Source organism: Gavia stellata, chromosome 1 (assembly GCF_030936135.1).
Source record: "Gavia stellata isolate bGavSte3 chromosome 1, bGavSte3.hap2, whole genome shotgun sequence".
Taxonomy (NCBI): domain Eukaryota; kingdom Metazoa; phylum Chordata; class Aves; order Gaviiformes; family Gaviidae; genus Gavia; species Gavia stellata.
This window is the reverse complement of record NC_082594.1, coordinates 101,868,655-101,884,683: the sequence shown is the minus strand read 5'-3', so window position 1 is coordinate 101,884,683 and position 16,029 is coordinate 101,868,655. Positions and strand designations below refer to the sequence as shown.

General features: G+C 37.7%; 1 protein-coding gene across 3 annotated transcripts in view; it reads right to left on the bottom strand.

Annotated features, from left to right (window-relative positions):
* Positions 1-4,240: 4,240 nt before the first annotated feature.
* RCAN1 (regulator of calcineurin 1) overlaps positions 4,241-16,029 on the bottom strand; it is a 41,305-nt gene continuing 29,516 nt past the window's right edge. Inside the window, exons 1-5 of one of the 3 annotated variants that reach the window (XM_059836249.1) lie at positions 12,333-12,361; positions 10,940-11,302; positions 10,044-10,217; positions 8,887-9,046; positions 4,241-5,865 (exon numbers count right to left, since the gene is read on the bottom strand). In XM_059836249.1, coding sequence (XP_059692232.1) covers positions 5,702-5,865; positions 8,887-9,046; positions 10,044-10,217; positions 10,940-10,945 — 504 coding nt within the window. In that variant the 5' untranslated portion in view covers positions 10,946-11,302; positions 12,333-12,361 and the 3' untranslated portion in view covers positions 4,241-5,701. Of the gene's footprint in view, positions 5,866-8,886; positions 9,047-10,043; positions 10,218-10,939; positions 11,303-12,332; positions 12,600-16,029 lie in introns of those variants that run through there. The other 2 variants (XM_009807404.2, XM_059836257.1) reach the window with 2 other exon arrangements.

Genomic DNA, 16,029 nt, shown 5'->3' with positions numbered 1-16,029 from the left:
CTATCCTGACTAACAAGCATAGCAAGTTGAAAAGTAATTAATAGGCAATATATGTTAAAAAAAGAGATACAAGTCAAACTCCTGCCAATACTCTAGGGCTCTTTGCACATTTGTTTATTCTTGAATGAGCTTCTCCTCACTGGACTCAGAAAGTAGTAGAATAGGACAGACACCATCAAAATTTCCAGATATTTGGACAATGGTAGACAGCAACCAGCATTGCACTCATGAGTCTGACTTGTTCCCAGGCCTACAGAAGTATTGAAGGTATCACAACACACCCTATGAGATAGGGAATTGATCATGGCTTGGCCGGAGTTACAGATGCACAGCATTAGAACACAGTACAATAATCTGCACCAGCAAAACAAATAAAGGATAAGCATGTACAAATGACAGTAGGAGACATGCAACACAGAGCAAACAGAAAACCAGGTATCACTTCATTAGGATTAATAAAGGACACGACAACTCTGGGCACCAGGGGAATATATGAAAAGCTCTTAGTTGCACTTAACAGTTTTCATTCAAGCAGGATGCGGCAGCAACAAAACTGCAAATAAAATGAATTCCTGGCACAACTTTAATAGCAAGAAAACATGCACACACTCCAAGTGTCAGCAGGTCCACACAAAAGCAAAAGTTAAGGAGATAAAGGACCTGCTTGGTAAATGGTATACAATGTACTCCAATATGTAGAAAGAAGGACAAAAAAAGGTAAAGTGGAAGAAAGATTTCAAGATGGGACAAAGATACAAACTCCAGAAAACCCCACCCCAACAAATTCACTCTCTATGAAAAGGATTGAGACTACGAAGTGCAAGCTATAAATACATAATCAGTCCAAATATGAAAGTTGTTATTGACAGACTCCAAATCCAGCAGCCAGAGCAGCACCAGACTGAAGACTACCGGAAAATTTCCCATTGGTGCCCCCCCCCGCTGTGCTACCAGCATGCAAAACCTTTGCAGAACCTTTGTAAAGCCTGTAACAAAGTTCTGAAGCCACAGACACCGAGCTGTGCCTATCCTTGGATAAGAGGAAAAAGTGATTTCATAAAGAAGACCTAGGAAATGCTTGTAAACCTCAGAGACTCTCAGCCTTTTGGACATATGGAATAACATCTTACGGAAGAAGGGCAGGGGTGAGAGCAGGAAGCAGCATTAGGAAGAACTGGAGCTTCTTGAACTGCTCTTTTGAGAGGTAGAAAGTCCAAAACAGAAGGGGTGACATGACTGCCAGAGGTGACAAAGTGCCACTTGGAGCCACTGCCTCTTCCTCCAGCTGTTCAACCTTTCATACTTAAACTCCCATCCTTTGATTTCTTTTCAGACCTCAGATGGAGTGTACGACAACAAAAAAAATTGCCAGTTACTAAAAAAAAAAGCAAGATGACAGAGATGCTACAGTTTTAGATATGTAAATACAGACCAGGTAAATGACAAAAAGTTTCAAGTGTGATAGTCACTACTTTATCAATGGAAATTTTGTCAAAGATAAATCCAGTCCTGTCAGATCCATCCTGTCACCTACTCATCAATAGAGTCACCTTTGCAGTCTTGCTTTATTCACTGTAATGCACAGTATCTTGGGGGATGTCTTATCTTTGTTGTTACTGGTTGTTTTGTTTTCTTCTTTTTAGACATCCAAGTATGAATTACTAAAAGCATTAAGCAGATATAATTTTCTGCAAAATGTTTCTGAAGTGTGTTGGGCAAGCCAGGATAAAAGCAAAGATGTTAGAAGAAGCACAACAACTGAACCCAAGACCTAGTTAAGTGAATTTCTGAACTTAGTCTATGCCTAGAGTAAAGGTCTACCCCTTGCTATCATTTCCTATGTTTGGAACTGGGAGAGGGTTTGCAGCATACCAGAAGAAGCAAGCAAGCTCTATAGATACAAATCACAAGTTCAGGTTAAAGAACTTGTCTTCCCCACGACATTCTTTCTAGTGTGACAAAGCAAAACTTGACCAGGCAGGTGATTATGCCTAGGGCAAAATCTGCGCTGTAACTGTTAAAACAGTTTGAGCGAGAGTTGCTGCAGTTCATTCCTTCCCCACCCTTGACAAGCCTGGACTACACAAGAACAACTACTACACTTGTTCAGCATTTCAAATATCAAAGTTGCTGCTCTGAAAAACAAAACCCTGGTTAGAAACAAACTTTAGTCTTACATGTTGTTGAATTCACATTGGTAACAAGTAAGGTCCTTAATGTAGTAATGCATGTACAAATGCATAATCCAATATAGGAACGTGTATCACTAAGCTGGCAACAAGTCTTGCAAAATGACAAATGCTAGTCATCACTTACAGATTTATGGAGACTGTGCACGCTATCCTTATGCAGAGGGCAGATAATAAAACATGAGCTATACTTCCAAAAAGAAAAAAGGAAATGAGGTCTTCTATGTAAAGCAGGATGGCTGAGTTGGAATTGCAAGTTATTTCTGTTACTCTAAGCAGGAATTCCCCTGGATGGGCCTGCTATTGATGAGCAGCAGCACTTTGCTATTTCAAACCACTTCTGTGTCTAGAACAATTTCTTAAAAACATCAGTACTTCTCAGTCATAAGTAGAGAAGAATGATGAGCATTAATATCAATAACTCCTTTCTGCCGTGAAAGGATTTCTATCCATATCGAGAGTGAAACCTTCAACGCATTTTTGCATATGTTTTGCAACACAAAGACTTACAGTTACTAGGTAAAGCCATTTAAATGTATTTTCATATTCCAAGAGCTTTAAAACCAGAATTATTCATGTTGTAGAAGAAAACTGGTAAGGATATTATGAAGGCACAGGGATTATTATAGAATAGTAAGATGTTGATACCTTTATTAGGAAGCACAACTTCAGGCACAGAAGAATCAGTTTTTAACTGGAATATTCTGGACTGTATTTTATTCATTAGTAGATTCCCATACTTTGATTGAGATCATGCAAGTCTCTTAATAAGGATGGAAAGCTTTTCTCCGAATAAATTAATTTGGTTGGTAAAGATGTGACTGGGACAATATTCTTATCTTTTTCAAATCAGAAGTGTTTGGAAGCTTAAAGTTCAGATTTTGGTGCAAAATCTTCAACTAGTTTCATGCATAAATACCACAACATTTACAAGAAGACAACAAAATATTTTAATTTAAATATGCCCGATACTATACAACTGTATAAAATACGAACTAAGCATTCATTTGAACATTAAAAAAACAAACAGAAAAAGCAAGCAGCACACTGTAGTAATGATAACAGAAGGTGGCACAAGCCAGGATATACAACCAGAAACACAGGCAAGTTACTGTCTCACAACCTTTGTTTACAATTACCATCAGAAGGGGAAAGACATTGTAAGCAACCCAAGACTTCCATCGTTTCTAGTGCCCACCTTATTAGGCAGATGTCAGCATACCAAAATGACAAAAGCCATGTTGGTATTTAACATTCTATTCTTTTTAATTGAAAGGTAGCACTGCTTTCTTAGGATTGCTAGGAAACAGAATGGCAACTGCCTGGGTTTCTAATGCAAAACTAATGCTTTGACTGGTAATCATGGAAAGATGGAAAAAGGACAGAACAGGAATTATTCCAACAATTTTAAACTGAATGAAGTGAAACACGAAGTACAGCAGTAATTTGCGAAACAGGGAAAAAAAATCTTGGAAAGGCTTAAAGGCAGTTGTAGCAAACCTACAAAGTTTCTCTCCATTTATTTATTTTGTGTGTTAATAAGCAGGAGGTGCATCCAGCTGATTGTTACACCTTAGTAACACAAAATAACCTTATGCACCCCCATGTCCATGAAACACTGATCCAGCAACACTTGACCTTAGCTCTTCTTAACACTGTTAACATGGAAAGAGTGCCACTTGAGTTAGGTCCAAGACAGACACCAAGTACCAGTGTTTGTTTCAATTTTCAGGGCATACCAATCAAAACAAGATCATAACTGCAAGTATTACAATATATTCCTGCTCTGTAGACACAGGGTATCAATTTCTATTTTCCTTAGTATAATGACAGGCCTTCAATAACACTGCGTTTACACTGCACCACAGCTTGGAATGGCTTCATTATACATCTTACTTTTAAAAATATATATTATTTATTTAAAAAACAAGGTGTGAACCTGGGCATTTAAGTCGATGTTTGCTTCAAATGGCACAGAATGGATTTCTTTGTTAACTCCAGCTACAAAACTCATTCTCAGACCAACTGTGGCAAAAGCAAACCAACAGAGGACCATGCTTTGATTTCTAAAAACAAGTTGAGAAGCTTCAAACACCCCCTTTCTAAAACTGTAAGTGATAATTTTCCCATAGATATCAGTTACTATCTCTTAAAAAAATACTGAAACTTATTTCAAAGTGAGGATCTCCATTTTAAAAAACAAGTAATAAAATACACTTCTGCCATCTTTCTTCCTCTAAACTTGTATGTCATGAGCTACTGTCTTTAACACAAACATATAAAAAACCTAAAGCTTCTCCCACATATACCCATTACTTAAGTATGCATCATTACTTGGCATTAAGCATTTCTAAATACTAGCTTATTTTGGAAGCAAAGCTAAGAAAGTTTATATTTATGGACATACAAAGCCAGTAGAAAAAGATACAAGTGTGCAGCTTGTAGAACAGTTCACATCAGGAATGAACAAGGAAAAGGCACTCCATCTCTCTTTGCTGTTCTACACACTGTGTGCAATCTTTCAATCACTGTTAAACCTTTGCTCACAATGCAGATTCACATACTGCGTAGAGTTCACGTCTCTCCATTACCATTTTCTTACTGAAAAATTACATTGCTGTGAATATGCAACATTAGCTTTATTTATACATTTAAGAGTACTTTTCCAACTGAGAAAGTCAAAGCTACCGAACAAATGTTATTGAAGATATAAATTATTTAAACTTAAATAATTTAAAATCAACTTATTTAAACAACTTTCCTATTGCACATTTTTCCATTACTTTGCCAGATAAAACCCTATATAGGCATTTAAAAGATTAAAATTTTAAAAGCACAAGTTACATAGCACCAAAATAAGGTGCTGAAGAAATTGTATGCCTGCTGGAAAATGAGTGCCAATAAAAACAAATATAAATATATATGTATATACACATCTAGTAGTAAGTCCGGGATGCTGAGATAATAAATACTTTAAACAATTTCCCAGATTTCCAGAAACATGTGAGAAACTATAGAAAATAATGCAAAGTTACTTTAGAAGACCAAGAATACACATGCACAAAATCTATTATAAGAAAAAGGTTTACAATTCCCACAGTTTTAGTTTTTAAAACCACCTCTGTTATCGCTATGTACTCCACACAATGACTAGCCTATTAGTTTGAGGATTTATGCAAGTCAGAACAAAGAAAGCTTCCCCCGCTTGCTTTATAAAGGAACAGCCAACAGTACCCCCAAAAAAATAAACCTAGTTTGTCCTGTTACATCTCAAAATGTCATCTTCTGCCTATCTTTTGTTCCCAGTGATCTGGGAATACACTCATGACATCCATCACCCACATCATCAAAAATAAGGATGAAACTTCCTGTATTTTGTCTGAGCAAACTTATATTGGAATTTCTCCTATTGTAACTGCTGCTGTTGCCACCAAACCTGTGACCTGCTGTTTCCACAGTAAATGTTGCCCTTGCATATGTCTACTTGTATCCCTTGGAAAAACAACAGCAGTTCAACTTAAATGGGTAGGAGTATAATCCGGCCTTCTTGTCTGAATAATTTTTGGTTTGGGTTTCTTCGGTTCTTCTTCCACATCGTTTTCCTGGTCACTCTCGCATACGTGGACAACAACACTAGGAGTAGTGTCAGTTGCAGCATGTAGCTCATACTTTTCTCCTGAAAGTTAAAATATTAGCAAAACTGGTTAAAATGGATACATTCTGTAGAAAAGTATGAAAGACATTACTAAAAAGCAAGAAATACATAAAAATGTGTAAGTAGTACAACTGATGATAAAAGCCTCATGCCACAACATGAAGTGCAGGCAGGTGCATTGCCACAGTTACATTTACCATCCAGAAGTATTTAGGTTCTGTTTTCAAAGCAACATAGCTCAGCCGCTCTCTTAAAAGCAAGTTTGCATAAATTACCCTAGTCACTCAAGAAAGCATTCTACATGAGCAGTCCTAAGTCTTCTTGGTGGATTTTAAAGCATACAAGATTATGCTTGTACCCACCGTATCCACATTCAGGAAGACTTTGTTTTCCTGAACGACAGCAAAACCACAGGATCTCCCTTCCCCTCAAAAGCTTTCAGTGCTAAGAAAGCTGGATGCATTTCTTCCCACCTCACACAGAGCTGCTCTAACACTGCTCTGGCATTCTGCGGAGCAGCAGAGCTAGACAGCAGGCTTCGTGCATATATAATGTGAAACACTCAGATGTAATACAGCCAATGTGTAGAAGTGCTACAATACAAATTTTATTGACCACTGATCTGAAATCTGTTTTTTCCATAATAAGGAATTCCTTTTAAATCTAACCAGGTGTTACATAATTTTAATTTCACAATAGATCAGGGAAAGAGCAAACTATTTACTTTCACTGCTTCCTTGATCAGCTCCCCTTAATTTTTTTTCGTGTTACTTTATACTCATTACCTCCCAGTGGAGAGAACAGTCTCCATTAAGACCACGACAGTGATCTGCACATCAGCTGTTCAAAAGAGCTAACACCTGTGGCAAGCAGCACACTCTAACATGCCAAGGCTCTGAAGCAGTCTCTGCTCTGTTTCCCCAAGAAATTTAGGAAGGGGAACTGGCACAAAGAGCAGTTCCATAGAGGAAATGGCTCTTGCATCCAGTTCTTCAGAAACACACAAGCCATTGTGCTAGACTAACCCCTGCTTCCTCCTTGGTACCAAGTCATTAACTCCATGTTCCAATGAACATCACAGTCAAGAGGCAGAGCTTTATAGGGCTCAACATTCACAATATATATGAAAAATCTCATGGGAAAAGGGATCACAGATCTGCCAATGAGCTCACTGCAGGGCATCTCAATAAGATCTTTCAGGGGAAAAAGGACCAACTTTTACTGCTTAGTAAGCCCTTAAGTATTTAATTTAAGACTTACAAGTTTCTTTTGGGTACTGCTAAAACTTAAAAGGAAAGCTTGTAGTAAAGAAAGCAGCACCCATGGAGCAAGCTCTGAACTTTCACAGAATTAGTAAGCTGTAGTGTTATTTATTCATTCATTTAATGTGTTTCATCAAAAACAACTTTTATTCTGACAAGCATAGTTTTATGGGACTTCTGTTTCAAAAACTGATTCCAGGAAAATAAAATATTTGATAAAAACATTTAGTATGTCAGCACTACTCTTGATGGATGGTTTTAAAGACATACATGCAGGCTCATCTGCTTAGTTTACGTATTTCTGGATAAACAAATGATTTGTGGCAGCATTTTATACCTCCACTTCTAACTGTAGTATCTTTCCTATAAATTGTTCTTGCCATTATAATTCACACATCATTTAACAGATGGTATTAATTAAAAACTGGCAATAATCTAACCTAATTTTTATGCCAGCATAAGCATAAATTTTCGTCCCTCCAAAAACTGCGAAGGGCTGAATTTTCACAGGTAAGAAAAATTCCCTAGTGGTTTGTGAGATGCATGTTATTTTTACTAGAATCTTTCTATATCACCAGCATACAGTCAACCATAAACTACTGCACAGAAAGCTGATCCATGAGGAGCTAAAAGTTCTGCCCTACCTTCTTCTCCACCCCTTACTACTGACATAGTAATACGTGCTCCCTAAGCTGGTAGGTAAACAGGTACATAAAAATACTACAGTAAAACAATTCAGACTACAGTTTTTATTCTCTTTAATACTGCTACTAAATGTGGCTATTTTTCTCCCCCCTAAACTTAAAATACAGTTACAAACAAGTTAAATCAGAGTTGTAGACTTTGGGAAAGATAATTTGCACCAATTCTCATTAAGAAGGTTTTCTTATCTGAGGTATAAAATGACATCAAGGGATGTGATCACTATCACTGAAAAGCAGAACCATGTTTAAAATACGAGTTCAGTTTAGTGGAGCTTTATATCAATTTCTGAAAGTAGTACTTGGTTTAAAACACAAACAGCAGGTAGAACTGTTGCCCCTATCTGTGGTGCTATTTTTAATAAATAGACCTACAAACAGTCTACACAGAACAGTTAGCTGAAGTGACAAGCAACTTATGGGACAGCACTAGAAATAAGGGGTAAGTGTACATTCTTAATACCTCCTTTATTTTGGACAGTGGAGAAAAGAAGAGGAACCTGATATAAACTTTTTTCCTTTCCAGGGTGAAGCTATCTCAAAGTTTCCGATAAATTAATAAATTGCAGCAGATGAAAATTAGAAAAGCAAGGACTGACAGAAACTTCTCCCTCTTAACTCCGAAAGAAAATTAGGTTCATACCGACAGTTTCCTTCCTACCCATACTACTATCTCAGATGCAGAGGTAATTCTAGCGCAGAGCTACACAGCTGTTAACTTGTTCATTGTCTTAGCCTGAAACAGGACTTCCACATCCCTTCAAAAGGTATGTAACTACACAATTGCTTCTTCATTTTTAGGAAGCTGCTTCTTAAATTCTGACAAATGGGCTAATATATTATTGAAGCAACATTCATGCTGTCTACAAGTCACAAAACAGATCACATTGTGGAGGTCTGGGCCCTCCAAGTGATCCTGTGGAATTACTATGTGTATAAGAAACTACCATTTACTGATACTTTTTCTGATATTACAAATTTAATTGGTACAAAGTAATTAATTTGAAAAGTTCTAGAAATCCAGGAAGTTTAAAAGGTATTTTATTCAACCAAAATTCTAGTCTTTCACTCCTTCTTACCTGGTCCTAACTTGGAGATAGCATATAAAAGGTCATAGTTGATGACTGGAGTAGCATCTTCTACTTGCTTCCAGTCAACAGGTGGAGAGGCAGGAGGTGAAATCAAGAACTGTTTGTCTGGATTTGGTGGCGCCAAATGTGAGCTTCCAATGTGCAAAGTCTGAAAAAAGCATAAAAGCCAAAGCTGTTTCACTATTATCAATGAATTCATCATTCGTGAGGAATTTTAAGGTTTGGATAGATGTTATGCTGTAACAGGCACTCAAGGTGGCAGCATGTAACTATATTATTGAAAAGAGCTATATGAAAGACCCAGTATACAAAATACAGACAAGCCACCACATTCATTAACTCTGATGAAACATGCAATGAAGTGTGCACATCCGCATCTTCTTATTATGGAGTTTTACAAAAATTTCACCAGAAAATATCTGTCCTTAAAATACTGAAGTAGGAGGAAGCTGGATATGGGCTTTAAGGCCTAATGACAAATGGTGTTGAAACTCATTACCACAAGTGAGAGTGGTGAGAATTCTAGAAGGTATATAAATAAACTGGCTCCTTCAGGACTGTCCCTAGGGACATCTGAAACAGACACACATAGATTAATTTTCCCATTAAATTTATGGAGGAAAATACACAGCAGCTACTAAAAAGCACCCAGATTACCAGAACCTGAGAGTCACACATCTTAAGCAGCAGACATTAGCCAGCTATAGAGCTGCAATGATGGCAATCTCCAAATACAAACGTGTGCTGAACAAACGATTTGCAGCAGTGAGTGCAGGATCAACAGGTAGAGTCCTGAATGCACAGCTCTACACTTTGGACTTCCTCAAATACTACTTGAGCATGCATGCGTGTGCAGTGTTGGCAGAGCACACTTGGTTTCCCCCACCCTGTTAAACCCTATCTTTGACTGGGCTGATTACTATCATCTACTCCCTTTCCCCAGGGTTATCAAAACAATAGAGAGGGAGACAAATGCAAAATATGCAACAGCCTCCAAATACTTGTAGCTTTGGAACAACCTGTGATTCTCTAATCAAACTGAAAAAAATTAGCAGTGTTCATTAGCATAATTGAAGACCCGTGGAAACTCATCATGGGTAAGTCATGCTTTAGTACCTTGTAAGGATAAACACTAAAAGACTTACCTGAGCAAAATACAGTTTTATTTCCTTTCCAAGGAACTCTGTCTTGTGCAATTGGATTCTAGCATCTGCTGCAGATAAAGGGTTACTGAAATTTATTCGTACTCTTTTGAAGCTCTTAAAATACTGAAAGGTGATATCTCTGTCGTATGTTCTAAACAGCGATTCAAATTTGGCCTGAAAAGAAAGGACCAGAGAAGAAAGTGAATATGCAACACTCTACATTTTCTCTGAAGAAATATAGAAATAAATTGCAGTTACTAGTAGGGTCATACTACCACTCTTGAATGTTGATGTATTTATAACAGTTGAGATTTAGTTTTCTTATTCTCTCTTATTATAGTGAATTTTTCTAATCTATCACTTGTTTTCTCTATAGCAGCTTTTTTCTTCCTTATTAAAAAATAGATTATCATCATTAATAAGTGTTGGACATGATATTCTGATTTAGTGATGTAACAGAAATAGTAGTATTGGTAAGATATTGAAAAGAAATGCTTGTCTTATAAAATCAATATCCAAAGGCCTTGAAAAAAGTCTGCCAAACACGCCTTTGTTTAAGTGTGCAATTTTCAAGGAAACCAACACAACAATAGAGAAAAATGAAAAAGCATATTTGCAAGCTAAATGTAATTTTCTTCAGTGACTCAGCATGTATAACAAAGATCATGAACATCTCCTGTTTTAAAAGCTGCTACTTTCATTTAGGAAAATGAACATATGATTACTGAACTCTAGTTTAATAGCCTCTTCTATTTCTGGAACCGAATTCTGAAAAGGCTCCCACTATCTTTCCTAAAAAAATCTTAAGTACTAACCATAGAGCTCCTGAAGGGCCTTTGACACACTTTCTGTTTTGACTGGGTGGTAAGAGTAGGAACTGGACCAAAACCTCATACCTTCATAGATCTGCAGCTCAGTTACTTTGCTGTCCTATCTGCGTGAAGACTGAAGCACCTTTACCAACAGTTGGCTATCCCTGTTTTGCACTTCGGGTTTGGGCTCCTAAAGGCATCTTTGCAAACCTGACTTGGCTATTTTTCATATCATTCATATGAAGAGTGCTTCCACTCTTACTTCAGGATGCCAGACCAAAGGTGGAGAAAGCAGCAGGAGGCTCTGAAGCTGCCAGGCTCATGCAAAGCGTTCCAGGCTCACATTGAGAACACAGTAACCGGTCACAAGCCTTATTTCAGTGATGGCAATAGATCAAGCATTCAGATTTCAGGTATTTTCATGTATTTTCTCTTCATAAAAGCTTACTAGAAGTTCAATACAAAGCCAAAATAAACAAGTATGTAAAATCACAATGCTTTTTTTTACTATTACATTTTGAATCAGTAGAAAAAAGCAACAAAGATTACTCAAGTAGCCAGTGATTACTTCAAAATTTCATTTTCCTTCCTGAAAAGCTCTGCCTCTTAAACTCGCCACAGCTGTGTACAGAACCACTATATTTCAAAGATATTTTAAAATCCTGCTTCTTGCAGAGCCACATTTAAGCTTCTTCAAAACGAGCTCTGAAACAAGACCAGGACCCTCTGCACACAAAGCCTGTATTTGTTAGCCTCCTGTACTCCAGAGAGAGCTGGATGCAACCAAGACAAGCAAGCCAAGACCATGCTTTTCGAAATTGCATTTCGAAGCTCACATTCAACATTTAAACTCAGAGAGTCCCTGCAAGATTTGTGCAATATATATAGTTTTTTAAAACATGTGTGATTATAGAGGTCATTAGTGTTGTATTGCTAGCATGACATTTAACAAAGTGTTATTTTTGTCCTTGAGGTATCTTAGCAGCCAGTAATTTACTGTATCAGGACTGGATTACGTACATTATATTAATTCTAATCAGTTAAATATAAATCCAAGAGGACTTCTTACAGTTTTAACATTATGCTCTTACCTACAGTGCCAGCCAAAAAATCCCATGAAAAGTATAAAGTGTACTATGTGAATCTTACTACCAAAATTATAATCTAAAACATTTGCTGAAAACACATATGCAAGTGAAGAATACACTATACAGACAGTCAAGGAAGTCTGAAGGTAAACATCTGATCATTTTCAAAAACACACAGCTTAAGATCTAATCATTTCCTGAGTTAGAGTCATTCATATCAGAGCATACTGTTGCAAACTTTAAGACACAAGACCCTTACATCACCCTGAAATTTTCCTACAAGTCAAAAAGCTATCAAGGCATCCATATTTGAAACAATTTAAAACAGCACCTACATATTTCAATTTTCCAGTAGATCACAGAAATAAAAGACAAAAGATGAAGCATACCCTTGTTTCTGCTTGATTGAAGACATCGCTATCTGCCACACAGGCAATGAGAGAACTAAAACTGTAGTTAAAATTTCTAAAATGCATTTTGTGCTTCGCCAAAGCAATACTTGCTGTTCTGCAGAAACCAATGACTTTTAAGGAAGCCGTTGGTCCTGCAGGCAGTGTTTATAAGGCAAACAAGTCCAGCCCCTCCAAAAAAAAAAAAAGGTAGGTTTCAGAGCATCCTGTATGTGACAGTGAATTCCTGAACAAAGTCCTGCATGCTTTGAGGCAGTCAGGAACAAAATGTAAGCTGCGACTGGAAAGAGGTGACGTCAGCACATTAGTCAGCTTCCCTATGCTAATTACCAGCACTCAGGAGGATGGAAAAAACAGCTGAGGTTTGCACAGCAGCTGCTTTATCAAGCCTCTTGCAGCATAGTTTCCACTGGTAGTAATTCCATTCAGCACTCAGACAACATGCTCTTCACTGGAATGGGACAACCCATCTTAAGATGGAAAATGTTACTGCTAAAGGACCAAAGTCTAGAGTAATAGGCTGTAATTAGCCAGGAGGAAAATTTCAAGACTTTGGAATGGAAAACAAATCCCTCAGGTCAATAGCTTTTGGTAATTTTGTGGAAAAAATACAAGGACTGAAATTTAGAGGTCAGGAGGAATTGATTTGGGAAAATACTTTCCCCCCCCCCATTAAAGTGAGAATTCATTTTGAAGCCTTCTTCAAAGCAACTGTATGGACAATTACCATTCTCACTTTATTAAAAACTAATTCTGAGCCTCAAACTGTTGAGGTTTTTTGTTTTGGGATGGTTGGGGGTTGGTTTTTTTGGGTTTGGTTTGGTTTTTTGTTTTGTTTGGGTTTTTGTTTTGTTTTTTTAACAGGAGCTTCATCAGAAATCTGCTGGCAGGGTTTTAAGAGACAACCCGAACTACCAACAGCAGTGATAAGGTACGAAACCTACATTTCTGACATTTTCTGGTTTATTTGTATCCCAGTTTCAGAACATTTCCCAAAAAGCAGCACAGGACACAGGTTTTTGGGTGGGTGGGTTTTTTTGTTTTGTTGTTGGTTTTGGGGGTGGGTTTTTTTGGTTTTGCTTTTGTGTTTGTTTCTTTGGTTGTTTTGGGTTTTGGTTTTTTTTTTTAAATCAAGAACAATTAAAAAAAATCATTAACATTTCCATTAATTCATTAAGTTTAAGCTGAAGCTTTTACAAGCTATTTGGAACTCTCCTATGCAGCTTCAGATCAAAATTTATAATGAAGTCAAAATTATAAGGGCATTTAGTTCATTTTACTGTAACATGGGGCTATGACAGAAGCATCAAGTTTTATGAAACACTTGCAAACAATAGACAGTTATAAGTTTAAAACCTATTTCATAAATATTTAATCATGTATAACCATTCACATGAATAGCCTTCTCTATTTCCATGGGCTCTACTTACTTGCTTAAAGTTAAGGATGCTTACTGTGCCACAGGCTGAAATCCCCATGTAGTCAAACTCTCTGCTAGCGTAAAATTTACCTTAGTGTGAAACACTACTCAGACCAACTTCCTACCGCTTTACCTGCAAAGCCCTCACTTAAAAATAAGCTCAGCTCAGGAAAAGAGGAGATGCTCTGTAGGCCAACACAACAACTGGTATAGATACTGTCAGTGAGATTAAACTCAACTCTGAAAGAAAGTAATAGGTAACAAGCCTCCAGTGCTCCAAGAGCACCTAACATACTTGGGTACCTGAAGGACAAAAAGATAGGAAGAAACAGGAGCTCCTTTCCTCTCCCTGAGCTCTCAGGAAGATGGGATGCAGTGGCTATCCAGCCACTCAACACTGCCAAGATCTGGACTGGGCACACATACAGTGAGAACAGGTCCAAGTTCCCAAGCTCACGACCAGTACCCAGAAACACAGATACTTAAGAAGAGGATTCATAAACAGCCATCATGCCAAGCAGCAAACCACCTGAGCTCACACAGAAAGTCATGCTGAGTATGTCTTGAATCCTGCCCTTGCCCTGGAATTAGGTCGTCAAGTGTCTTAAAGACTTCGGAAGTGGAAGCACCAAGCATGACTCCATAGACCAACGGTCAGGATGCTCATCTGGAAAATATGGCCCTGAATCACCTGAGCATAAAAGGAAAATAGGCTTTCCACATCCCAGGTGAATGCTATAGCTACTGATAAGAAAGTAAAGAAGGTCCTCCCTTTAACCTGCTACTGAGTCAGAGTCATTTGGCATACTCTGAGGCTACCAAGGTGACTGCAGCATCTCTGTGGGTGACAGCTGGGAAGAATTTTTCTTTTGTAGAGCCTCATAGGGCCTACACAGGAGGCAGTTTCAGCTGCTCAACAGAACAAAGCCTTTGGCAACCTAGCTGCAGACCTTCATATAGCTAAGCGTGTCAAAGCTTCCTAGTAGTCCAGTGATTGTAGAAGTCTTCAAAAGCCCTATTTCGGACTTCACAGCTTAAAGTAGGACAGGTAGATCCTAGGCACTTGCAATCCTTTGCAACTCCAGACTTACATTTTTATGCCCAGATCCTGTGAAGATTAAGACATTAAAATTATTATCCTCAAGGCTACCTACCCATTACTGAGACCCAAGGAAAATGACTTTACAAGTCTTACTACAGCCATCTTTCAAATATAACTTTGTAATCTAAAACAGGACTATAGCCTGCTGTATTACTGTGATAGCTGTAAACAAACCAACTATTTTTCAGAACACTTAACACATCACAAAATTTTTTTTTTTCCACACTGTGTTCTCCAGATTTAAAATAAGCATTGAGTATTCTACTGATACACACTAGGTTTTTACTTTGCCCATTTAAAAAGACAAAGAGACCAGTCCTAGTCTGTTCCATTTTATCATTACCATCATTATTTTTTCCGTAAGGTTGTGTCACCAGTCACTCAAAGAAACAATTCAGGTAAAAAAAGATTCACAACCGAGAACTAGTATTCAGGGGAAAAAAAAAAGTTAAAAAAAAATCACTGTGGTGTAATATCCTTACTGCTATGCTTGATTAGAACAAAAATGCAGTCTACAATGTCTCAATTACTGGATTAAACAACTACCTCAAATTATTAAAAAACAAACAGAAGGACTTATTTTTTCAAAAGAAAAAATTTCTCACTACCCCTGCTTCATTTAATGAAGTGTTATTTAAGGCAGCAGCATTATGTTGAGAGCCCCGAGATCTACTGTAGAAACCAAGAGTCAAAGTTACAAAACCACCATTACAAAATCCTGACAGTGTTGCAACGTTTCTTCCCTGGTGTTAGGGTCATGTAACATTTGTTAACCACATGCTAACAAACTGTCTGAAACAAGAACACAGCAAGACTATCAGAACTTCTGTATTTGATGTTCTGATACTATCAGAGTGCAGTTTTTCTTCTCCCTTGTCTTCAGAGAATTTGCTGCTTTCTAACTTCTCTTTTAGACTCCCTAGTGACCTACAGAAAGAGAACAAGGGCAAGGAGATCACCTGCTTCAAGATACATGCTGTCATCCAGATACCAGAGAATGTCTGACACTAAAGAACACAAACTTCATCAGTGCAATGGGATGCTGCTGTACTTTGGGCAACAAGAATCAGGGAAACCAAATGGGTAAGAATAGTATGACATGACACACGGTCAGCCCTGCTTTCTCAGCTTTCACCTTTCTCTTGAAAGGTACA